The 26,892-nt window shown below is 42.3% G+C and overlaps 1 protein-coding gene across 1 annotated transcript in view; it reads right to left on the bottom strand.

The window, feature by feature from the left end:
- The window catches only part of LOC146862311 (N-heparan sulfate sulfotransferase 4), a 1,181,511-nt gene that overhangs the window by 40,546 nt on the left and 1,114,073 nt on the right, over positions 1-26,892 (bottom strand). Inside the window, exon 13 of the mRNA XM_085643256.1 lies at positions 18,156-18,258. Coding sequence (XP_085499382.1) covers positions 18,156-18,258 — 103 coding nt within the window. The remainder of the gene's footprint in view (positions 1-18,155; positions 18,259-26,892) is intronic.

Raw genomic sequence — 26,892 nt, 5'->3', positions numbered from 1 at the left:
GTGTGCGACCAACCTTTGCATAATTTATTACGGCTCCCTTGAGCCAACGGGCTGACGAGCCTTGGATCTGCACCTGCGCGCCATGAGAGGTACTTGACCTGTTTTAATTACATTTTGGCAGTACACACTGCACCCCTTTACACTGACCTGCTCCCTGCTGACGAGAGGCAACTACCTCGAAACACGTGTCCAGGGATGGCTAACGCAACACATACTGTTCTTTATACATCGTGGCATAGGCGTACCCGCCGTCGCCACTACATTTACCACAGTTCCTTGGGGCAACTTGCTGGTGTGACGAGCAGTGTGCGACCAACCTTTGCATAATTTATTACGGCTCCCTTGAGCCAACGGGCTGACGAGCCTTGGATCTGCACCTGCGCGCCATCAAAGGTACTTGACCTGTTTTAATTACATTTTGGCAGTACACACGGCACCCCTTTACACTGACCTGCTCCCTGCTGACGAGAGGCAACTACCTCGAAACACGTGTCCAGGGATGGCTAACGCAACACATACTGTTCTTTATACATCGTGGCATAGGCGTACCCGCCGTCGCCACTACATTTACCACAGTCCCTTGGGGCAACTTGCTGGTGTGACGAGCAGTGTGCGACCAACCTTTGCATAATTTATTTTTCTTAGATGTAGGTCTTTTAAAAGCATCCTTGTGGGAATGTTACTCATTAGATTTTGCATGCCACCATCTTCCAGAATGAGAGGAGCATGGGACATCTTTTCTGAAGACATACGTCATCACTTGTAATTTTCCAGATGCAAATATGTAACACCTGTCATCTTTAGAGTGGTCTTTCCCCCAACATTTTGCCTTTTGCCTCTCGTTTTTTCAGATTCCTTTTGCTGGCCTTTGGACTCCGAGTACTATACCACTGCTAACCAATCTAAAGTGCATGTGCCTCTCCCCTAAACATGATGACATTGGTGTATGCCTGATTGACATATTTGATGTACTGGTAAGTCCCTTGTAAAGTGGTATACAATATACCTAGGGCCTGTACTTCGAATGCTATTAGTGGGCTGCAGCACAGATTGTGCCACCCACAGAAGCTGCCCTTTAAACCTCTCTGAGGCCTGCCACTGCAGTGCCTGTGTGCAATTTACTGCCACTTCGAATATGCATTTAGAACTACTTGCAAAGCCTTAAGGTCCCCTTTTATTACATAAAAGTCACCACTGAGGTATACCCTAAGTAACCCTATGGACAGGGTGTTATGTAAGTAAATGGTAGGACATGTGCCTTTATGTTTGGCATGTCCTTGTGGTGACAAACAGCATATTTTGTTTTTTACTATAGTGAGGCCTACCCCTCTCATACACCAGCATTGGCAATTCATTAATATACCTTTAAGCTGTAATTTCTGATTAGAGAGGAGTAGCCTTTTCATGTTTGATATGTTTGGAATGGTATGATAAGTCCTCCCTACTGGTGAAGTTTGGATTTACCATTACTATTTTAGAAATGCCACTTTTAGAAAGTGTTAATACAAAGAAGGCTTGGGTCCTTGCGCAAACTAGATTGGACCACTTCTGTTGTGTAAACTAACAAGGTATCTAGTTGCCATATTTATTGATTTATTCAAAAATAAAGGTACCAATGTTCTGATTTCATTAACCCTTGTGATTTAGTTCACTTTTCTATTTTCTATTTCCCAAAAATGTTTTTTTCATTAAGGCATGTCTCAGGGGCAACACTAAGTTTTGAAAACACAAAATACAAACAAACATTACACAATTGATATACATGAATTACCAAACAACATATAATGACATACTAACATATTCATATACATAAACAACATCAAATATTTCTTTGACCTGTCCTTCATTAACACATTGGCGCTAGGCGGATTGTTCACTTTATGTTATGTATAGTGTCCTACCAATGTGTATTGCCCCGGGGTTGCTAATTTTTAATGTTGTCAAGGAGAGAGTAGCTACAATTCTAGATCCCTCTCAGACACTGATGATGTGACTGTTCCTTCCCAAGGGCATGGGTCAACGCGTTTCAAGCCCCTAATTATTCCAGGGGTTCTTCTCAGGACCTGGACTCTGTCATATCTCTAGTCATGTCAGAATGGAATCCTCTATTGTTGAATATCGCCACAGAGGATAATTGTGGGAAAATGAGTTCCTTTGGATTAAAAAGCACTGTTTGTCTGTATTTGCCTTTAGCCTTCCTGCTTTCAATGTGTGCCTTCAAAAGTCCTTGAAGTTCCTTTCATTCCACTCAATCTCGTGCCACAAGATCGAAGCCAGCGTGCAGATGGAATGAAAAGAACTTCAGCTCGACCATGACGCTTGGTGTGTCTCGGTGATGACACATTGCATTCAGTTCAACAAAGCTCAATGCCAACGCGGGACTCCCTTTACGCAGCTCAACGATTGCGTAGTAGACTCTTGACATTGCCAAATCTCCATCCAGGGAACTTCTTCAGCGGGACCTGTCTAGATCTTGAAGTCAGCCTGCAGACAATCGTGGTCGGCCTGAACTTTGGATTTGATACGGTCCCTCCTGACCTAAAGTAACCTTTTGACTGGTAGTGACTTTTAAACACTGTTTTTGCATCTAACCTTTAAAAATTCATATTTCGACTTCTACTGATTGGAGTTTGCCGTTCTGGTCTCAGTTTATTCAGATAAATATTCTCTATTTTCTTAAATCTGTGTAGAGTCTTTTTGTGGTGTATACATTGTGTTACTGCGTGTGTGTGTTGCACACATACTTTACACATTGGCTTTGTAAATAAGCCTGACTGCTCTGTGCCAAGCTACTATAGGGTAAGCACTGTTTATCTTATTGTGTATCTAGCTTTCCCTCTTTAGATGTGGTGGTTCCTACCTGGCCTTGGTGCATACCTCAGCCAACCAGGAATCCCATTTCTAATAAAGGATGCATAGTTTATACTTTATTAAGTTCTTGCAACAGCCCCTCAGACACTACTTTACCAGGATAACTTTCACTGAACAGTCCATCAACATCTTTCTACACTTTATTCAAAAGCATATTTTTCCCATACAAAGCTCACCAAGCAAACAATCTTAGGTTTTTTTTCTCCTTAAGTGGATAGACCGTAAAGCTGCAGAATTAACAACCTATTCAATGATTACGAGTTTCCATATCAGACCAGAACTAAATAAAGAGATAAAAAGCCATTTCCTACATCCAAGTCAGGACCCGTGCTTTTTAACCATTTAAAAGTCTATCTTTACCACCTCTAGAATTGGATGTGGTGTTTAATACGATTAATATTGCTTTCCCCTAACTGCAACATGAGATATTGTGGAAAGTGGTGACTTTCAATTCTGTTTTATAGGTATAAAAGGAGACGATGGTAGTAAGACCTAGACAGGAAACTAAAGTAATTGCTGCATACGTATCTAGATTACAGAAATACCCTGTAGGCCGGGGTCAACAAAGAATTCACCCAAAGGCTGCAGACCATTCAGAACCCGATGGCCAGAATCCCACTTAGCCTCCCATGCCTCACTCACACCACACCACACATGAGAGACACATTGGCTTCCCATAAACAAAAGAGTACAATGCAAACTCCTCTCTCACACACTTTCAAGGCTCTACATAACACTGGACAAGCATACCTCAAGAACCGCATCTGCTTTCACAAACCTTTCAGACCCCTCTGCGTGTAGGGACCCCTACTTGTCCACATCCAATGCATATGGAAAACCAGATCAGGTGGTTGAGACTTCTCCTACATAATTTCTAAAGTATGGAATGACCTATTGCTACACATAAGAGCCTCCTCCTCACTTCTTGAATGCTACATGAAGCTGAAGACCTGGCTTTTCGAGAAGTCCCTCTAGGACCTAGTTTTGGCTATACTCACACCTGCTTAGCACCAGGATACCCTCCCATGTGATAGTGTGCTCTACTACTCTGCATAGCATACTACATAACAGAGCATAAGATAACAGAAAGCATAATGTAACATAGCAGACGTGTTTTCAATGCATATTTAAAATAATGCGTTTACTGATTATTCTTTAATCATAGTTCAAATTTTCATGTTAGGAATTGGGGGAGCTAGTAGGGAAACATATTTTCAAGAGTAAATGGTAAATACTAACGGCCTGATTGTGAATCAGGCCCTAAATGTGGAGGAATGCAGCAGGATTTTCTATTCATACCCTCTTTTCAAGTTGTTGGTGAAAGGCATATCACCTTAATTGCTTGAAAAGCAACATTGGATATCGACCGCATAGTGAAGATAATTCAAAAGTGTCTGCAGAATGGCATAAAAATTCCAAAGAAAAAAAGTAGGAACATTTCTGGCAATAATAAAGACCACAACAAAGAGAACAATATTACCCTCTAACCCCCTGCATTTCATCTGGTGACCTCTTTTGGAAGTATTGGACAAAGCGCCTGATGTAAATCATGTCCAGTTCAAGATACATGTGCATGACCAAATCGAAATCAAACATTGTATTGTCTATCGGTAACATTAATATTTAGTAAACATCAGAAGAACTGTTGTGTGGTCAAGCAAGCACTATAGGGGGCCTGATTGGATTTGATATGTATACCGCACAAATAAAGAATCACCTTTACAGCTACTTCGATGACTGAATTGTCCTGGCAGTAGGTTGGTCAAGATAGGTTTGTACAGGGAGAAGAACATCCTCCATCCTCAAAGAGGTGGAGAGATGACTACCCCTCTGACTTTGATGTGTTGATGAATAAGAAGACCTTAAGTTACGTTCCTGAGGTTTTGCTCTGAGCAAAATGAAATAGTAAGGGAGATGCAGAGTTTAGCTGTAACCACAGCTTAAAAGAGTCCATCCATTCTAACCTTCCTGAACGCTGGGACCATGATCCAATAAAAATATTTAGATCTTAGCTCTCATGAAGTTTAATACTAGTAGAACACCATTTCCATATTGGATGTATGCGTATGTGTATTAACTTAGACAAGGATCTACATTTAGAAGAGCAAGAGCTTGAGTTCTTTCAAAAAGGAAAAGAGGCAAACCAAGTAAGCACATTGCCCCTTAAGCCAACTGCCTCCAACCTTAGTAATATTGAGGAGTAGGAGATGGAGTGGAAAGGTGCTAAAAAATCTAAGAAAACTAGAGCACCCCCTGCTCCATCATTAAGACTGGCACGTTTAAGAGTTGAATCTCAGTGTGCATATTTTGTTAGAGTTAGCTCTAACAAGCCCAATCACAAAGCTTGTTTTGTTAGGTAACTGAACTCATGTGAGTAAAAGAATAATTGAGAAAGTGAAATGGGAGCATAAAATGCTCAGCTAAAAAAATGCCAGCCACTGTTCACCAGATCTCCCAGTAATGACAGAAGTGAAACACATTTATCTAAAAAAGCATGTTTTCAGTAGTTTCCTGAAAATGCTCAAAATGGGTTTAGTTTGCAAGCTTGTGAAATCCGGAAATTGGCTGCTGCCATGGAAAAAGCACATACTCCACAGATCACTGTTCTGGTTTTAGGAATTACAAGACGACCTTGATTTGCAGGCCCTAGAGCCCGGGGAAACAGAATAAACCTCAAGCCAGAAAGCAAGAGTTCTGATTTGTAGTCTTGTGCACAGTGGTTGACGTTTTAAAAGAAATCGTTTGGTGTATAGGCAGACAGAGAAAGAATCTTAGAAGAGATTAACTTTGTTTTCATATAGTTGTGCCAGATACCACAAGGATAGCTTCAAGTGTCTCAAAATGATATTAATGCTTTTTGGGGACATCTGGAGTTATACAATTGGGATAAGCCAGCCTGAGCTAGACAATGGTGTTTACAACTTCATTTGAATTTAGTGCCAAGTTGGAATCCATAAGGACACTCCAATTTCACGCTTCTTTTGCCAGTAATTTCTGGTCAAGAGATTTGTTTTCCTAAGGGTAGTGTTATAAGACCTAAGGAGAATCTCAATTTTTGCAGGGTTCAATTTAAGGAACTGTAGACAATAACCACTGCCTTATGGCCAGACTGTTTGCCACCAGAGTTCTGGAGAGGAAAACCTTTGCCATCCACAAGTATTTTTGAAATATCTGCTGGGTATCAACCACGTCTATGTAAAATCAGGCCCCTAGCTTTTGGAGAAAGGCATGAAAGGGCTGCAAGTACTGACTGAACACAAATTAATTTATCCCTTTGAGGGCCACACTCGTATGCACTAAGATCTCTCGACCAGTGGCCCATCCGTACGGGTGAAGGGAACATGCCCCTCACCTTTTTTGAGGCAAGAAGAAATTGTGTCAGGTTGAACAAAGGCCAGCTTGACAGACACTCTTCTGGTTCAGGTCTGGCAGGTAGGAGCTAGACATGTGCTAAAAATTCATGTTCCTGGCTGCCTGAGCTGAACTTTGCCCCGTTGGGAATTTCACAGTCCTGTCAGCTTGACCTCCTCAGCCTGGCAAAGAGGCTTCTGGACACCCCCGATCATGATGAGGTGGAGTGTCAGTGATTGCCTCTGACCTGGGAACTTCAGTTTTAAGCCCTGAAGTGCCCAGGGCTGAGTGTCAATCAGTGGCACCTAATCACTGAGTGCGGTAGGGTCAGCAGTCTTCATGACCCCTTAGGTCAGCCAGTGAGAGAAGGCAGCAGTTCCAATCCTCCTGGGACCTTAGAGGCTGCTTTCTGGGAGCGTTGAAGTGAAGGTAAGTTTTATGTATTTTTGTTTGGTGCATGGTACAATTACCAGCTGGCACTGGATCTCTCTGATTAAATATGTGAATTTGCACTTAAAGTAAGTGGTCAGCATCATACTGAATTATTTTTGATAATGGGAACAAAGAACTCTCTGATAAGATATTTGTGAATTCCAGAATAGCAAAAAACATAATAGAAGTTTGTTTTCACAGGTTATTCAATTTAACCCTAAATAGAGTTTTATGTTAGGTGGCTGGCCGAGCCCTCTTAGTAGCTTTGTCCATCTCAAGTTTGTCTTTTCCCATTTTCACTCAAACTTTGGGATCTGTTTTGTAAGAATTCTAATCACATCAGGAAAAACATAGATCATTGGGGGTTTAATGTCTTGTGTTGGGAGGAGAATACTAAAAACGCTCTAATGTAATCCTTCAAAAATCATGGAATTCTTGACAGAGCCCAATTGTCAGAAATAGGGTCTCTAGCTTGCAGAGGTATGCACCCTGCCCAAGTAGGGACCACAATCCTAGACAAGGTAATTCAGATGCATACCCTAAATTAACATGTACTCACCCTCTGGTAGCTTGGCACAGAGCATTTAGGCTTAACTTGAGAGACAATGTGTAAAGTATTAGTGCAACACTTAAAAAAGTAACATAGTGAAAACCCCCCCAAAAGACTCCACACAAGGTTAGAACAATAGAGAATATTTTTATGAGTAAAACTGATAAAAATGACACAAATCCAATACATACAAGTCAAGATATACATTTTTAAAGAATAAACTGTTTTGTGGTACTTAGAAAAAAATAGCGCCAACCAGGTCTATCTGGTTGCGCTTGACCGGGGTAAGTCCAAAAGTTCAGGCTGACTGCAATGGAGTGTGGGTCAGATACAAGGACAATTCTTGGCCTGCTGAACAGTACCTTGGATGTGTCGACGTCAAGGCTGATGTGTGAAGCAAAGGAGGCGATGCATCGCTGTTTATCCTGCAGATGCAGACGGTGCGTTGGTTCCGAACTGCGCAAAGTTAAAGATGCGTAGAAAATCAAGATGCAATGGACAGCGGGGTGATGGGTTGTCATCGAACTGCTGGGCTGTAAGTGCTACTTTATTTTGTATTTATTTATTTAGAAAGTGTTGTATATCGCGAACATGACCCTCAAGGGTATCAGCTCGCTTTACATGGAGAGAACACGATTAGCACTTGGCCTGATCAACATGCAAACATATGCGTGAGAGAGAAACAAATCGACGATTAAGAATAGGCTGTGGTTGGGGTTTAATAAAGCCAGTACTAGGCAGGATAGTCTACATAAGAATTTGCTATCTGAATCTATTCAATGACATCGATATGTTACCTTAGGGTAAGAACATAGTCAGTAGGTATGATTTGGCTTCTCTTTTGAAGGCGTAGGTGGAGGAAATTAGGCGAAGGTCCGGCAGTAAAGAGTTCCAAATCCTGGGAGCGACAGTCGAGAATACTCTAGCCCCAGTTTTCTTTCTGTGGGTTCACGGGGGGTTCAGCAACAAGGTGAGGGCCCTTCGTGAGGATCTGCTGCCACCTGATTTTTCTATCTTTTTGGCCAGGTAACTGGGGGTGTTGAAGTGTAATGCTTTGTGCATCATGCAGACAATTTTCAGTGGATCCTTGCTTCATATGGTAGCCAATTTAAGGTTTTTAGGGCTGGTGAGATGTGTGCATTTCTTTTAGTTCCGATGACAAGTCTTGCTGCTGCATTGAGAGAGGCTCTTAGTGGTGCTAGTTTGTATTTAGGTAGGCCACATAGTGTGGCACTACCGTAATCCAATCTGGGTAATACTAGTTTTAGATCTTCATGAGGTAGGTATGGTTTCAGTTTCCGCAGAATGCTCAGTTGGTAGTTTGCTCCTTTGGTAGTAGCATTAATGTGACCCTGCATATTTAGGTGTTTGTCTACTGTAATACCTAAGGATCTGGCAGAGTCTATGATGTGGGGCGAGCATTTGAGGGCTGTAAGATGATTCAGCCACAGATCAATCTTGATGTTGTTATTTGGTGGAGGGATGAGAAGAAATTCAGTTTTATCAGCATTTAGTTTGAGGTGATTAACCGTGACCCAGAGGTGTGTATTTTCGTAGGATGGAGTTGAGGGATATAATGTCATCTGGAGAGGTAATGTTGAGATATAGCTGGGTGTCATCCGCATACATACGGTAGTGGATGTTAGCTGATTTTAGGAGGTTTGCTAGTGGTTCCAGGAATAAGTTAAAGAGAATGGGGGAAAGAGCGGATTCTTGAGGAACACCAAGAGTTATCGCTTGTGACATAGATAGAGATTGATTCATTTTGACTCTTAAGGATCTGTTTTGGAGGAAAGAAGCGAACCATTGTAATACGGCCCCTGATAAGCCCATTCTTTGTTCCAGTAGTTTTAGTAGGGTGTCGTGTTTGACCGTGTCAAAGGAAGCAGATAAATCAAGCTATATTAGAAGACATGATTCGTTCTTGTCCAGCATTTTTAGTAGGTCATCAACAATATGAGTAGGGCTGATTCTGTGCTGTGAGCTTGACTGAAGCCTGATTGGAATTGATCAAATAGTTGAAACTTTTCTATGTGATTGCAGAGTTGTTTCTGTACACATTTTTCTAAGAGCTTTGCCAGTGTAGGGATGTTGGAGATGGGCCGGAAGTTGTTGGGGTCAGAGCAGTCTGCCGTAGTCTTTTTTAGAATGGGTGTTACTTGACCAATTTTTAGGCAGTCTGGTATAGTGCCTTGGCATAGAGAGGTGTTTACAATCTTTGACCATAGTGGGAGGATACAGATTTTGCTCTCTTTGAATATGTTGGGAGGTAGAGGGTCTGTGAAGTGGTTAGATGGGTTTAAAGACGAGAGAATATTGTAGATTTCCTGTTCGCTGATTGTGGAGAAGGCTTTCCAAGTGGCATTATTTTTGGAGGTGAGCCAGGGTGGTTCCATTCCTTCCGTAGATTGGGAGTTGTGAGATAGGTTGACTGGGAGGGCCGGTAGTACTTAACTGCAGAGACCTCTAAACTGACCTATATTGCTTTTAATACGACCATATTCGGTTCAGAAATGCTACAAACCCAACATCTATATACAACAAACCAAACAGTTGCAGAGAAAATGTATTATTTATTATATTCAATCTCTGACATATATTAACCCCGGGCGTAGCACTACGCTTCGCCCACGTAGTGTACGTAGCGCTGCCTGCTTCGCACTTTCCGAAGTAGGCGAAGCAGGGCAGCGCTACGCACACGCCGAGGGCGAAGCGTAGCTGCCTGCCACCCGCCACCCACCTCCCGCCTGCCCTCCTTTTAATAATATCAGCAATGAAAAATAAATTAAAGTAAAGCGACTTACCGTAAGCGCGGCGTCTCCGGGGCTCCCTCTTTCTCGTTTCTAATTTCTTCTGGCAAATGCGCATGCGCGGACACCCGCGCATGCGCATTTCTTGCGAGAAATGCGCATGCGTGGGCGTCCGCGCATGCGCATTTGTCAGAAGAAATTAGAAACGAAGAAGAGGGAGCCCCGGAGACGCCGCGCTTACGGTAAGTCGCTTTACTTTAATTTATTTTACATTGCTGATATTATTTAAAAGGAGGGCGGGCGGGAGGTGGGTGGCACGTAGTGGGGCTACGCGAAGCGCGTAGTGTGCGTAGATTTGGGCACACTACGTGCTGCTTCACGTAGCCCCACTACGCCCACTACGCCCACCCTTAACATATATCCTTTGAGTACAAAAAGTTTTTTTTGTTAATTTTTTCTTTCTTTTTATGAACAGTTAGTATAAAAATACATACATATATCATTGTCTGTACATGCTTATACTTAGGAATTATATCTAGTGCAGTATAAATCCTTTAAATAGACGTGAACATAACCCCACAAAAAACCTTCCACAAGTCATTCTAACCAATCAAACCTACTCATTCAAGCTACACTCATACATTAAAAGCAAAGAGATTCAACCATATGAGGGATCCAATGTGGATCTGATGAGAACAAATCCAACAGTTATTTAGCGCTTGCAGATCACAACCATCAGCAACTTCTGATGGAGCTATCTCTCAGGGACCACTCCTCATATGTGTTGTTGGTCTACACGCGTTTCAGTGGCAAAACCACCTTCTTCAGGACCAAGGTATATAAAATGAATCTCAAATCGAGAGGCCAGTGGTTATCTGTGAAATAATCATATAGATATAGTGGGTTTGACACATAAATGTATTACTTAGTAAGAAATCGCACTTTGTAGTGAGACCGTGTTACTGCAAAGCATACCATGTGTCTGGGAAAGTCCATCTCCCAAATAAGCCTGCCATCATGTGTGCATGCTCTCAGTTCATGTGGTTAGGGTATAGGTAGTGAAACATAATTACAAGTAAAATGAAAAATCACAATAGTAGATCTCCACCATCTAATTTGGTGTCATGCAGAGATTAATTAGTGAGGGAAGAGAGAAAGGAAAAGAAAAATAAGTAAAACTTGTGACAAGAAAGAAAAGGTGAAGTTAAAAACGTAACTGTAATTCACAAAGCAACATATGATACAAAAAGTCTTATCTACCTATGGTTGTTCAAGAGACGGTGATCACTTTCAGCATAAGTCCAAAGTGTTATCGAAAAGTATAACACCTAGTGACATAATTGAGCGAGTCGGCTCTCATGAGAGAAAGCGTTACTCCTGTCTGTAGATGAAAAAGACCCAAAGCCCTAGTTAGATACTATGAGGACCAGTAATATGTATCTACGAACTTATTCTCTAATGTAGCAAGCCATAAACATCTTACCCTGTTGTGGGGACTTCTATCATGATGCTCCCTTCGTACAGGTTGGCGCGCCAGAAAAGGGGCCTCTATTATTATATTCCTTTTTATATGAGGCTTACAGAGAGCTGCTCAACTGGAAAGAAGAAATGTGATCTTTTAAACCTGACAAATGTTTATACGTGTTCAGAGAAATATAAATCATGCTAGTGGGTCTAACCTAGCAATCTCCTACATAATTAAAAAAAGAAATTACGTTAGCAAAGAAATGGTAGCCACCCACTCGGAAATGTCGAGGTGCCTCTATCGGTGTGTATGTTTTGTGCACCTCAGAAACGCTCTAACAGAGCGATGGTAACGTAATTTCTTTTTTTAATTATGTAGGATATTGCTAGGTTAGACCCTCTAGCATGATTTATATTTCTCTGAACACGTATAAACATTTGTCAGGCTTAAAATATCACATTTCTTCTTTCCAGTTGGGCAGCTCTTTGTAAGCCTCATATCAAAAGGAATATAACAATAGAGGTCTGTTTTCTGGCGCGCCAACATGTACGAAGGGAGCATCATGATAGAGGTCCCCCGACAGGGTTAGATGTTTATGGCTTGCTACATTAGAGAATAAGTTACTGGTCCTCATAGTATCTATCTAGGGCATTGTTTTTTTTTCATCTACAGACATTAGTAACGCTTTCTCTCATGAGAGCTGACTTGCTCAACTATGGCACTAGGTGTTATACTTTTCAATAACACTTTGGACTTATGCTGAAAGTGATCACCGTCTCCTGAACAACCATAGGTAGATTGGACTTTTTGTATTATGTTTTGCTTTGTGAGTTATAGTTAAGTTTTTTACTTCACCTTTTCTTTCATGTCACATGTTTTACTTAGTTTTCTTTTTCTTTCTCTCTTTCCTTGCTAATTAATCCCTGCATGACACCAAATTAGATGGTGGAGATCTACTATTGTTATTTTTCATTTTACTTGGGTTTATGTGTATGTCCATTTATAGGATGATTACTGTGTTAGATGCAATTTTCAAGTATAAACATGCACAGACAATGATTATTGTATATCTGTATTTTTATATGAATTGTTTATAAAGAAAGAAAAAACTAACCCTTTTTTTTGTACTCAAAGGACATATGTCAGACATTGAATATAATAAATAATACATTTTCTCTGCAATTGTTTTTGTTTGTTGTATATAGATGTTGGGTTTGTAGCATTTCTGAACCTTTTTGGTCGCATTTAAAGCAATATAGGTCAGTTTAGAGGTTTGCAGTCAGTTATTTCATTTCTTCCTCCTCTTGGACCTAAAAGCAACTAGGGGGTGCCTTTCTCTTATAGACTACCTATAACCTTACCAAGTGAACTGAGAGAATGCACACATGATGACAGGCTTCTTTGGGAGATAGACTTTCCCAGACACATGGTATGCTTTGCAGTACCACGGTCTTACTACAAAGAGCAATGTCTTACTAAGTAATACAGTTATGTGTCTAACCCACTATATCTATATGATTATTTCACAGATAACCCCTGGCCTCTCGATTTGAGATTCATTTTATATACCTTGGTCCTGAAGAAGGTAGTTTTGCCACTGAAACGCGCGTAGACCAACAACACCTATGAGGAGTGGTCCCTGAGAGATAGCTCCATCAGAAGTTGCTGATGGTTGTGATCTACAAACGCTAAATAACTGTTGGATTTGTTCTCATCAGATCCACATTGGATCCCTCATATGGTTGAATCTCTTTTCTTTTAATGTATGAGTGTAGCTTGAATGAGTAGGTTTGATTGGTTAGAATGACTTGTGGAAGGTTTTTTGTGGGGTTATGTTCACGTCTATTTAAAGGATTTATACTGTACTAGATACAATTCCTAAGTATAAGCATGTACAGACAATGATGTATGTATTTTTATACTAACTGTTCATAAAAAGAAAGAAAAAATTAACAACAAAAAACTTTTTGTACTCAAAGGATATATGTCAGAGATTGAATATAATAAATAATACATTTTCTCTGCAACTGTTTGATTTGTTGTATATAGATGTTGGATTTGTAGCATTTCTCAACCGAATATGGTCGTATTAAAAGCAATATAGGTCAGTTTAGAGGTCTCTGCAGTTAGCTATTTTTGTTTCCCCTTCCTCTTGGTCCTGAAAGCAACTAGGGGCTGTCTTTCTTTTATAGGGCCGGTAGTAGTACCTTCGCTAGTTGAAGTTCGTTCTCTATCTTGGTTGTTTTGTCCTTGAAGAAGGTGGCTAGTCCTTCGCACTTTGGTAGGGTTCTGGGTCCAGAGTCTACGGGGTTTGTTGTGTTACATGATTGCTGTTTGACTATTTGAATAGTTTTTTGGGCCTATTTCTGCCCTGGTCGAGTTGGGTTCTAATAAAATTAGCTTTTGCCTGTCTTATTCTTCGATTGTATTTGTTCCTCATTTATCTTAAGCATTTTAGTGATTCCATTGATGGGGAGTCTTTCCACACTCTTTCTGCTGTTCTTAGATTGCGTCTTTCTGTGTTCAAGTTGTCGTAAAACCATGGCTTTGAGTTTTTGATGGAGATGTTCTTCTGTTGTAGGGGACCGATAGAGTCCATGACTTCTCGTATCGAAGAATTGTAATAGTCTGTGAGGTCATTGACATCCTCCATATTGGTCTGTGGGATCAGGCTGTTGTTGCATAGAGTGGTTAGATCATTGTGGTTTATATTATTAAGATTCCTTTTCCACTGTTTGATTTTCTTCGGTTGGCCATTCCTTGGGATCTCCTTTAAGTTAATGAGGAAGGTGATGCGATAATGTCCTGACCAATCACATGGGGTAATAGACTCTAAGGAGATAGTGTCTGACTTAGAGATGATAAGGTCCAAAGTCTCTCCCTTATTGTGTGTGGGACTGTCACAGATTTGGGACATCTCATGGTTTAATAGGAAGGATTTTAAGCTATTCACTGAGGGATCGTTAAGATCATTCCAGTGCAGATTAAAATCACCCAGTAAGATCTAGGGTCATTGAAGATTAACATTTATTGTTAACTTTTATTGTTAAGATTTCCAAGATTTGTTCGATGAACTCTGGGTTATCACCCGGAGGGTGATAGAAGGCATGCAGATTACAAATAACTTTGTTGTTGCAAGAGATATTGAGGCAAAGATATTCACAAAATGTTACGTCTATTGTTTCCAATTGGCGTAATGATAAGGTATTGTGGTAGATGCATGCTATTCCACCACCAGTTTTCACTGGTCTGTCTAGTCGATGGTATTGTGACTAGGTGGGACTAGTAGATCTATGATGGGATGGGATGAGTTGTTTAGCCATTTTTCCGTGAGGATAACTATATCGAACTCATGTGTGAGAATGAGGTCATAGATATCTGCTGCGTGTTTATTTGCTGATCTGCAGTTGAGGAACATGCACTTTAGCTGTTTATTATTGTGATGAGAGGCCATTTGTGATAAAGTGATTCGTTTAAGGTTGTTCTTGTTTATTCCTCTGTGATTGTGAATCAGTTCTCTGAAAGGGTTCGCTTGGATGGATTGGATTTGATTTTCATCAGCCTTGCTCGTATTTATTCCAGACTTATAATATAGGAGGAGTTCATGGATCTCATTGTTTGATAGGTCTTGCTTTGATCGTTTTGGTATGGAATCATCGTTGAGGGAAAGTGTAGTTTGCAATCCCCGGTTGAATACGAGCAGCACAAAGCAATTCATTGGTGCACAGCCGGATACAATCAGAGAGGAAACAGTGGACGCTGTGTCCCGCCATCAGAGATGCGGTGTCTGAGATTCGGGCAGCTGCAGTGATTTGTCGGTGTCCAGGGAAATGTGCCGGTTCTGTTCACCGCAATGTCAATGATGCATGGATATTCTGGGTTGCAGTACTTGGTACCCACTTCCAAGAGCCCAGGACTGGATTGACACCACTTGGCAGAGCAGGAATCACAGCAGACAGAGTCCACATGCTGGTTTCAAATTGAAGAGAGAAGTCTTTGATGTCCCTGAGACTTCAGAACAGGAGGCAAGTCAGCAAGCACTTGGAGTCACTTTGGTTCTGGGGTGAAAAGATGAGGGTCTAGTCCTTCTCACTCTCAGGCAAGGAGGGCAGCGGCAGCAGGGCAGGCATAGCAAAGTAGGACTCCAGCAAAGTCCAGAAGTGTACTGATGTGGTGGTGTCTGAGGTCCGGTACTATTACCCAGTTGTGCCTTTGTAGTGGGGGAGACATAAAAGAGAGGCTTTGGAAGTGCACAGAGACCCTGAACATCTTGCTCTGGCCCCAGACTCACTCCAGGGGAGTATGCAGATCTTTGTGTGGGGACAGGCACAGCCTATTCAGGTGTAAGTGTCAGCTCCTCCCTCCTATTCTTACCAAGATGGCCAATCAGGATGTTGATTGCCCATCAGCCAAACCTAAGCTCCCTTTTTGTGTTGTTGTCTAGAGGGGCTGCACAAAGCCCAGATGTCACCCACCCCAGATGTAAATTCAGAGACAGGCAGAATGCACAGAATGGTTTTTCACTACCTGGACACGTAAACTTAAAAGTACATGTCCAACTTTTTAAATAGACTGCACCCTGCCCTTGGCACTATCCAAGGCCTACCTCAGGGGTGACTTATATGTATTAAGAAGGAAGGTTGGGCCTGGCAAGAAGGCACACACAGGCTTTGCAGTGACAGGCCTGAGACATGTTTAAAGGGCTACTTAAGTGAGTGGGACAATAAGTGCTGCAGGCCCACTAGTGGCATTTAATTTACAGGCCGTGGGCACATGTAATGCACGTTGCTAAGGACTTATAAGTAAATTAAAGATGCTAATTGTGGATAAGCCACTGTTACCATGTTGAAAGCAGAGAGCACATGCACGTTAGCATGGGTTAGTAGTGGTAAAGTGTTCTGAGTCCTAAAGCCAATAAAACAAATTCAGATAAAATGGGAGGAGAAAGACAAAACGTTTGGGGTGACCCTGCAGAAAGGGCCATTTTCAACACCAAGTCTGGCAATATTTGGTAATGTTATTTTATCCACTCTGAGAGTATGCTGGGAAACATGTTAGCTCTCCCTTGCCCTCTGTCTGTCTCTATCTCTTCCTCTATCTCTCTCTTTTTTCTCTCAATCTCTCTCTTTCTGTTTTTGTCAATGTCTCTCTCACTCTCTCTCTCCGTCCCTCCCCCTCTCCCTTTCGCTCTGTCTTTCTCTGTCTCTTTATATTTCTCTCCCTCTCTCACTTTCACTCGCTCTCTCTACTTTTTTGCATGCCAAGATATGATGGCCTTGCTAGTTTAGGAGACCTAAACAAATAGGAAGGATATTGCTAGGCATGTGAGAAAATGACTGTAGGTAAATAAAATATGCCTTAAATTGGGAAATTAGAATTTTTTAGAGAGTCCAAGGGTCAAGAAGGTCATTAGATTTGATAAATCATGGTCTGCGAAGCAGAGAGTAATCAACCAATCAGTAGTCCTCTCACCAAGGAATGACCACTCAGAAGGTCACATTTAAAACAGATAGCATGTTCACAAGTTGATTTGCCTACTCTCACATGTGCAGACACATACACACACAGAAAGAAACATGTAGCCACGGTCACAATCACAGAGGCACAAAGAAGAACCACACAAACACACTCAAGAGCGAGACAAATCTATGCACATATTGATGCAGCATAATAGCTTAACTTTTAGCAAGGAAAGACATCTATGTTACATTTCTTACTAAGAGGTTTGAGACATCATAACTACAACTTTCCAGTTTTTCTTCAAATTATGAGTTACTTTTATCATTATGCGCGGTTGTAGAGATAGCTTTAGCAATTATCTATAGGATTAGTTCCCCAGAAGACCTGAAGAGATTGGAAAAGTGAAAAAAGGAGGAGATGGGGAATGATGAGGAAGAAAAGAAGAGAAGGAGGAAGTAGAAGGAAGAAGCAGAAGAAAAAGAGAAAGTAGTAGAAGACAAGGTTGAGAAAGAGGAACAAAAAGAAGAAGAAGAAGAAGATGAAGAAGAGAAAGTGGAGGAGGAAGAGGAGGAAGAGTAGGAGGAAAAATAATAAGAAGAAACATCTACCCCTGTTTTCCCAGCCTTTTGCAGTTACATAGTGACTGGAAATACTCTAGTGCTGACTGTGGTCCTATAAAAGAAAGAAACGGACAAAATCTCACATTAAATGGCAGAGCGTGAAGCTTTGAGACACTCTACCATGAGTCATGAATCTCGAGCAGCAGCTTTCTATAAATTGTGCCATGTCCTGCACAACAGCCTCCATTTGCACTAATGTTTTTGCTTTATTTTCTCACTATTTTCTACAAGCAATTTACAAATTCACCTTTGTCAAAGTCTTCCAATATTCCCAAATGTCATTTCTGATTGCTCTAGATTACGTTACGAGTAGTTAGCACTAAGTCTAATATCTCCCACTATATGAACTGCTCTGAACCTGACTATTTATTATGAATGTAATCATCACAATTTGCATGCATTAGAAAGGCATGTATCATAATTCAGCTCCTTCATTTATCCCACTTCCAAAACTCAGTTACCTGAAATATAGCACAAGAGGACATTATCATCTACCTACTTTACACCAGACCAAGGTGTTTTAGAATTGGCACTGGAGAAGCCCTGATGGAGAGGCTATACAAAATCATGCATCACAAAATGCTTATTAGCCTTATTCATAAAGGCTTTATTCTGCAATCTGAGAATTGTGTATTAAAATCAGCAAGATAGCGTACCTCAAAATCCATTGGTGGATACTTCCGACCTTTACTTTTACCAAGGCATTTCGTTTTCCCTCCTTCTATTAGCTGGCACCAAAATCCTTTTTGAGGGTCAAACCTGTAATAAATGAAGACCATATATTGAAAATAGGTACCAAACCATGACCCAAACATTTTAACAGCAGGGAAAACCTGAACACTTTAAAGAGAGAATGTACAACCCCTCCATATATTATCCAATATTACATTTGTTATATAGATTTGACATGAAATGATTCTAAAATGTAATGTAATCAGCAACTTTGTTGAACTATATATTGCCGAACATGATAAATTACATTGTGGGTCAAATATTCTACTATAGAAGCTACTTGTTACAAGACTGAGGGGCAGTGAAGAGATTTCATAGCTGGAGCACTATGATCTCTGTATGAGATCCTCCATCAAACTAGTGAGTGCAATCTGAAGCTGTTACTCTGCATAATATACTTGTAGACCAGGTCAGCTGCATAGACTCATTACTATCAGTTACACATTTTTTATATTGCTGATCTCCTCCATAATTTGAAGAGTAAGGGGATTGCCCAGACTGCACATCACGTCATAAAGCCTTATTATGTATGCCATCTAGGTTGAACAGAATACAAAGACATGTATCCTATGTCAAATGCAATTTTGTGGTCTCATCTCCATCACAAATGTGGATCCTATCCAAAAGGGCCTAGGCACACTCCATTAGAGTGCACCTGCCCTCTACTGGGCATTAGTGTGCTATACAAAAAAATATTTTAATTTCATTACTGTAGCTGTCGGAAAGGTGAGCACATCTGCCATTTTGTTGGTGTGAAAGGGATAGCCACTGTCTTAGTAGGGGTACCCAGAACATTGAAAGGCAGAATGCCATCAAGAACTGCCCAATCCTTGCTGAAATACTTAGGCGAGCAAACACTGAAAGAAGGTTCAATGCACACATCCATACAGCGTGGCCCAGCCACTACTGTATATTTGTGCATCAGGGCAGTCGAAATTTGTCAGTGATAGGAGGCAATTGGTAATTGAGAGAGGCCTTTACAATGCATTGTCTGAGGCAGGAGCTCTGCCACTTTACACCACACTAGTGATCGCACATGAACCGACAGCAGCAGGAATAACCTCATTTATGTGGGGGAAAGGCACCAAATAAAATTATATGATGTACTGCAATTTATGTGCCAAGGGGAAAATCATGTTGGCATTACAGAAGAGGTTGCAAGTCACTTACACAATCCCAGAGTGTGTTGCATACAAAACACGTCAAAACATACTTTGTTTAATAGGGGATGTAAAACTTTTATGTAACGTTTGTGCTAATTTGGGCCCTTATTACGAGTTCAGCGGTCCAATGGACCACCAAACACGTGGTGGCAGTCCACCTGCCACATTAGGACAGCGGCAGTTGAACCGCCAGGGGACCGCTGCTGCAACCAGGGATCCACGATCCCTGGTGGTGGCGCAGCAGTCTGAGGCCCTTAATATGCTGGTGGTGCCGTTGTGGTATGACCAAGCCTATTAGGAGTTTCCTCACCACAGCACTTTTCATGGCAGTGCGACCGCCATGAAATGTGTGAAAGTGAGGGCTCCCTTGTGCCTCTGCACCATGGAGTGCATGCAAGGGGGGCTCATGATGTGCCCTTTGTCTGCATGCACCCCCATGTTTCTGAACAGAATGAAAGGCACAACATTGTGCATTTCGGTCTGTGCAGGAACATGCTTTGACGTTCCCATTGCGGCGCCTATTTCAATGGCACCGCCAGGGGAATGCCAAAGAACTGCCTGCCAGCGACTTCAAAAGTTATAATCTGGCAGGCGGTATGTTTTGGCATTGGCAGTGTGGCGTGATATGGCAGCATGGCGGCCCGGCTCCTACACTGCCAAAGTCATAATAAGGCCATTGGGCTTATGTTAATAGATTACTGACAAAAGTTCTTTGGCAAATGAGGTGTTCAGCCTGACAATCTCCACTTGTAATTTGTTAACTATTCTTCCCCTTACTTGCTGCTGACATTACAAATGTGACAAAAGCCTCTCTTCTAAACTGAACATCCCATCTGAAACACATCAAAATCACTCCTCTGCTGAAAAATAGACCCATCATTTCTGAGGATCCCAGCAAATGACTAACAAATATCTACCTTACCTACTCTACATTAACCATGGAAAAGGAGGTTACAAGACATCTTCAAGAGTGCATGGTGCTGCGCCATCTTCTCCATGACCATCAGTCTTGCTTCTGGCCCTTGAAGGACACTGAAACCATTTTCACAAACATCAGAGGAAAACCCCAAGATGAAGACAAGAAAACGTACCTAATACTCCTTGACCTCTCTGCTGCCTTTGACACGATGGAACAAGATTTCTACTGAAACGGTTACAAAAATGGTGGAGTGGGCCTCGTCCTGCCAGGGTTTGGATCCGATACTTCCACTCAACCCACAGTCAATATATAGGAATCAAGCTAATACACTCAACTACAGGGGCTATTTGATGTGGAATACACTTGGGTCATCCCTCTCCTGGTGTACTTTTCAATAGTACAGATCCTGAATATCGAATACAAAATATTGAGTGGCCGTAGTATTATGATGACAACAAAAATATTGAGGAAGAAAATATTAGGTATATCGTTATAGTATTTTTAACAGAATGAGATACAAAATGTGGGTTTTATCTATTTTTATGAAATTATTTATTTAGAAATATACACTAAATTATTATTTTTAATATGTGGTATATGTTTTTCAGTTTAAAGGGTGTATTGGGTATTATATGGATAGAGTTTTATTTAATACATTTTTTATGAAATATTGTTAATTTTTTAAAGTTAATTTTATTTTTATGGAATTATTTATCTATGCATTAGTTTTTATTTTGTCAGATTATGAGGATTTCTAGGGAATTCAGTGGGTAGTGTTTTATTTCAAACATATGCTATTTAATACTACTTGTTGAATTTTAAATGCTAATTAATGTTTATTTAATTATTTAAATATTTTATCATTATTAAGTTATCTTATTATTATTTGCTTGAGTTGTGGGGGTTTATTGGGAAGTTGTGTGGATAGTGTTGTTTAAACGGTATATTAATTAATAATGCCTCATTAATTAAATACCTTTAAAACTATTTTCTATTCACAGTTGTTTATTTGCTCATTTACTTAATTCTAAATTATTATACAACTACATGTTTATTTTATTCTACCCTTTAGGGCTTACTGGCAGCTTGATATTACTAATAATTATAGTAGTACTACTACTACTACTAATAATAATAACAAAAATAATAATATGTAAATGGGTTTCAGAGCAATTTGTTAATTTTTGCTAATTTGTTACACAAATATATGTCCTTTCCCCAATGTTTGTGGCGCTGTAGATGTATTAGTAAATCTTCCCAGCAAATATATTCACTATCCTGAATGGTTGTGGGAGTTAGAATAATAAATTATACCCCTCTCCCCCCATCCATGTGCACTTTCCCTAATGTTTGTGGGACTAGCGTTAGATTAGTAAATGTGATCTACCGAAATATACGCCCTGTTGCCAATGTTGCAGCAACTGGAGTTAGAACAGCAAATCTGACTGCCCCCCCAACCCTGTAACCCCTCTTTCAGCGCCTATGGAAGACAGGAACTGCTAGCAAGCAGTGACCCACTCTATCACTGCTCTGTAGGGTGCAATACCAGGAGTTAAAATAATTTTATGGCATTACATGGAGGCTAACATTATGCAAATCTCCTTTATTGCCAGCTAACAGCAGCAGCAATTGAAGAATCTAGAACTCCAATAACATTCCAACAAGTTATAAAATCCTCTAACATGCAGCCTTGTCCCGTCTTTGTTGATGCTGCTCACAGATAAGTACAGCCCCTATCAACTACTTTGTTGTTAGTGCTGCATGCTTGTTTACCTGTACCTGTACCACCCGACCCAACCCCCATAACGAATACTGCCACCCTTCCTTGTGTCCCCCTTATGCCTAATCCCTAATTTCTTAGAAATTGCTTAGATTATTGCAAAAATGCTGGGGAAAGTGGGTGGTACCTTTCTAAAGTTATGAACTTTTTCGTTTACAGGCTCGAGCTGAAGGTCCCCCCAACTCCGCACCCGAGCCTATGTGGTGTCTCTTTCGGCTCCTCAAGGCCGAAAACTATGCCTCTACATCACATCGGTCTCTCCTGCCAAGACCGCTCTTGAGCTTCAGTCAGCTCTTTCATGAAAGTAAATAAAGAGCACGCCTGTTGCTATAGCAATAGGGCTTTAATGGAAAATAACCCGCGAGCTGGAATCAACATTGGAGAACGACTCGCGGAAGCTAACTTCCCGAGGCTGACGAGCGCGACGTGAACGAGAATATCAGCACGGCACGTGCCTCGCTGGCCTCTGCAATAAATAAACATCATGTTTTTCCTACTGACTCACCTGACAGACGAGAGGCCCAGAGGCGGCTGATTCACTGATCCCCTCACACCCGTGCGATGCGTAACCATTGCACGGTACAGTATACATTCTTTTTTAAAGGTGGAAACAGTATGATTTCTGGAGCACAAACATAGGAAAAGGACTTTAGAGGTAAAGCCCTGAAGAACAGGCCACATACATGGTGGAAGTTGTAGTCCACCCAACTGACAACAGCTGCTACCTTTGTACAGAGGCCAACAACCCTGGAAGTTACTTACCTCTCACCATGTCCCTTGATCCCTCAGTAAGTACTATGGAGAATAAGATGGAAGAGCTCATAAACAAAGCTATAGATAAAGTAATGTGGTTGTTAGATGACACAATCAATAAAAAATTGGAGGCTCTCTCCAAAAAAAGGCTGGCCAGTTGCTAGCGCAAGACACCCTGAAGGGGCAGATGGTGCGAGCAAGGCCTAGAGAAAAAGAGCTGCAGGGTATAACATAACTAAAGGAGTTAAAAAATCTAAGCCCTCCAATTAGATGACATCACGCATTGGCTGTGAATCGGACGGTGCCTTGGGCACTACAGACGGGCAAGAAAAAGGCCCAGTCAGTATACCCATCGACAGTGATGATGACTTGGAGGATGAAATTAACCTCTCTTACTCCTCCGACTTGGATACAAATATTACGGAGATTGAACAAAGGAATATTGAAACAAATGACGAGGCTCCAAAGTCCTCTGTGTCAAAAATGGGCATTGTGGACCCATTTGGGGAAAGTATGTTCGACCCACTCCTCATTAAACATCCCCTATCCCCAAAATGGACCCCTTCTCAGCATATTGCGGAGTGCCTCTCCTTCTGGCTCCGCAAAGGCATACCGAAAGAAGTCAGGTGTCACCTAAGATCTGAATGCTCACGCCCCTCCCTATCAGATGAAGTTGCCTCAACCCCAGAATTAGACCCTAGGAAAGGCCTTGACAAAGGCCTCATTTCCTGTCAGGATCCCCTACTTGATATCATTGGCCCACTCACAAAAATGTTTGAAATGGCAGAAGGGACCTATCGAGATGATTCCCACATTGACCGGAAGGAATTGCGCCAATGGGCGTAAAAAGCCATTTGTCTCCTAGGGAATGACAACACCACATTTTCCAATGAGAGAAGAAAACGTATCCTGCTCAAAATTGACCCAATGCAGGCTGAACTGGCCACGAAACAAGGAGGAGCAGTGTCCCAGGGCCTACTTTTTGGGGACGACCTCATTAGAGACATTAGAGATATGGCCAAGTACGTAGGAGTATTCAGCTCCATTTGGAAGGATATCAAAAGAGTATTTCAGGATAGGATTTTTGGCAGGGCCGGGAGAACAAGGGGTCGGTTCCTCGGCCGTGGCCAAAGCTTTTCAAGACCCTAAATCGGACACGGCCAAAGATTTACACACTCAAGCTTAGTTTCCCACTCCACCTTCTATCGCCAGACACACAGCTCACGGCAGAGGATTCAGAGGTGAGTAGAGACAAGGGGGCTTCTCGACAGGTAAGAAATACCAAAGACCTTTCACACATCCCTATAAAGGTGGGAGGGAGACTAGCCCAATTCTCTGGGAAATGGAATTAGGTAACTCAAGACCCCTGGGTTTTAGATACAGTCACGGGATGCAAAATCAAACTCATTGCTACACCACTGAAAAGAACCCCCCCCCCCCGAAATGTATTCTCACAGGAAGATACAGTCCCAGTGTCATAAGAAGTAGAGGACTTACTGACCAAAGGGTCAATTTGAGAGAGCATTGAATCTGGGTTTTCACCTTTCTGGTGGAAAAGAAGGAGAGAGGATCAAGACCAGTAATAAACCTGAAAGAGTTGAACAAATGGCTGGTTTACCACCATTTCAAAATGGAAGGGGTGCACCTCTTAAGAGATGTATTAAGGAATGGGGATTGGCTAACCCATCTAGATCTGAAAGACGCATACCTGACTATCCTAATTTGGCCACCGCATCAAAAATGTCTTCAATTTATATGGGGGCAGACTTTGGCAGTTCTGCAGCCTCCCCGCCGGTCTTTTCTCAGTCCTTTGGTGCTTCACCAGAGGGCTTCGTCCCATAGCAGAATGACTCAGAGCAAGAGGAGTAAGACTAATACTCTACTTAGATGATATCCTAATAATGGCCAAGCCCAAGGAAGTGGTGTCACGCCACACAGACCTTACCATAAACCTATTAGAACACTTGGGGTTTGTAATAAACTAGAAAAAATTATGCATGGTCCCAAGCCATGAAACACAGTTTCTGGACTTTGTCATAAACATGATATGGGCGGAATTAAAATTACCTGGAGAAAAGCAAAGGAAACTTCGCAAAAAATTTAGGAAAAGATTAGAGAAAAGGAATTCCATCTGAGAGCCCTAGCAAGGATTCTAGGTCTCCTATCCTCAACGATCCAAGCTATCTACCCAGCCCCCTTATACTACCGAGCTCTCCAAAGACTCAAAGCCAAAGCATAGAGAACCAAGTGAATCCTATTCCCAACTTCTATCTCTGGACCCAGACTCAAGGAAGGAACTACTCTGGTGGTTAAAGAATGCAGAAGCATGAAATGGCAGAGCCATCTTTGGGGAAGAACCAGAGATAGAGAAGGTGACCACCGCGCTTACAGCGTTACTGGGACAAGCGCTGTATTGTGGCTCGCGCTATCTTTTAAACTGCCCTATTTTGTATTTATGTTGATTTACTTACATTTCCCCTGCTTTTATCCTGTTGCTGCGACCCTCCCCGCCCCTTACCGCACATAATTGGAGTAATATCACCGCTCTTTTGCGGGTCCGGGTTCCGGGGCTTCTGGGTCACGTGACACGGGACGACGCCATATCGGGAAGGCAATTCCCTTCTTGGGGGTTAGCGCTCTAGCGTTGTTCGCCGCCACGCACCTACTTAAGGTGAGCTTGGACACGGGGTCAGCCTGGAGAAGGTGACCACCGCGCTTGCAGTGTTACTGGGACAAGCGCTGTATTGTGGCTCGCGCTATCTTTTAAACTGCCCTATTTTGTATTTATGTTGATTTACTTACATTTCCCCTGCTTTTATCCTGTTGCTGCGACCCTCCCCGCCCCTTACCGCACATAATTGGAGTAATATCACCGCTCTTTTGCGGGTCCGGGTTCTGGGGCTTCTGGGTCACGTGACACGGGACGACGCCATATCGGGAAGGCAATTCCCTTCTTGGGGGCTAGCGCTCTAGCGTTGTTCGCCGCCATGCACCTACTTAAGGTGAGCTTGGACACGGGGTCAGCCTGGAGAAGGTGACCACCGCGCTTGCAGCGTTACTGGGACAAGCGCTGGATTGTGGCTCGCGCTATCTTTTAAACTGCCCTATTTTGTATTTATGTTGATTTACTTACATTTCCCCTGCTTTTATCCTGTTGCTGTGACCCTCCCCGCCCCTTACCGCACATAATTGGAGTAATATCACCGCTCTTTTGCGGGTCCGGGTTCCGGGGCTTCTGGGTCACGTGACACGGGACGACGCCATATCGGGAAGGCAATTCCCTTCTTGGGGGTTAGCGCTCTAGCGTTGTTCGCCGCCACGCACCTACTTAAGGTGAGCTTGGACACGGGGTCAGCCTGGAGAAGGTGACCACCGCGCTTGCAGCATTACTGGGACAAGCGCTGTATTGTGGCTCGCGCTATCTTTTAAACTGCCCTATTTTGTATTTATGTTGATTTACTTACATTTCCCCTGCTTTTATCCTGTTGCTGCGACCCTCCCCGCCCCTTACCGCACATAATTGGAGTAATATCACCGCTCTTTTGCGGGTCCGGGTTCCGGGGCTTCTGGGTCACGTGACACGGGACGACGCCATATCGGGAAGGCAATTCCCTTCTGGGGGTTAGCGCTCTAGCGTTGTTCGCCGCCACGCACCTACTTAAGGTGAGCTTGGACACGGGGTCAGCCTGGAGAAGGTGACCACCGCGCTTGCAGCGTTACTGGGACAAGCGCTGTATTGTGGCTCGCGCTATCTTTTAAACTGCCCTATTTTGTATTTATGTTGATTTACTTACAGTTCCCCTGCTTTTATCCTGTTGCTGTGACCCTCCCCGCCCCTTACCGCACATAATTGGAGTAATATCACCGCTCTTTTGCGGGTCTGGGTTCCGGGGCTTCTGGGTCACGTGACACGGGACGACACCATATCGGGAAGGCAATTCCCTTCTTGGGGGTTAGCGCTCTAGCGTTGTTCGCCGCCACGCACCTACTTAAGGTGAGCTTGGACACGGGGTCAGCCTGGAGAAGGTGACCACCGCGCTTGCAGC

The sequence above is a fragment of the Triturus cristatus genome, chromosome 2_2 (genome assembly GCF_964204655.1).
Source record: "Triturus cristatus chromosome 2_2, aTriCri1.1, whole genome shotgun sequence".
Classification (NCBI taxonomy): domain Eukaryota; kingdom Metazoa; phylum Chordata; class Amphibia; order Caudata; family Salamandridae; genus Triturus; species Triturus cristatus.
The sequence above is the reverse complement of the archived record's forward strand: the minus strand, read 5'-3'. Positions and strand labels throughout refer to the sequence as shown.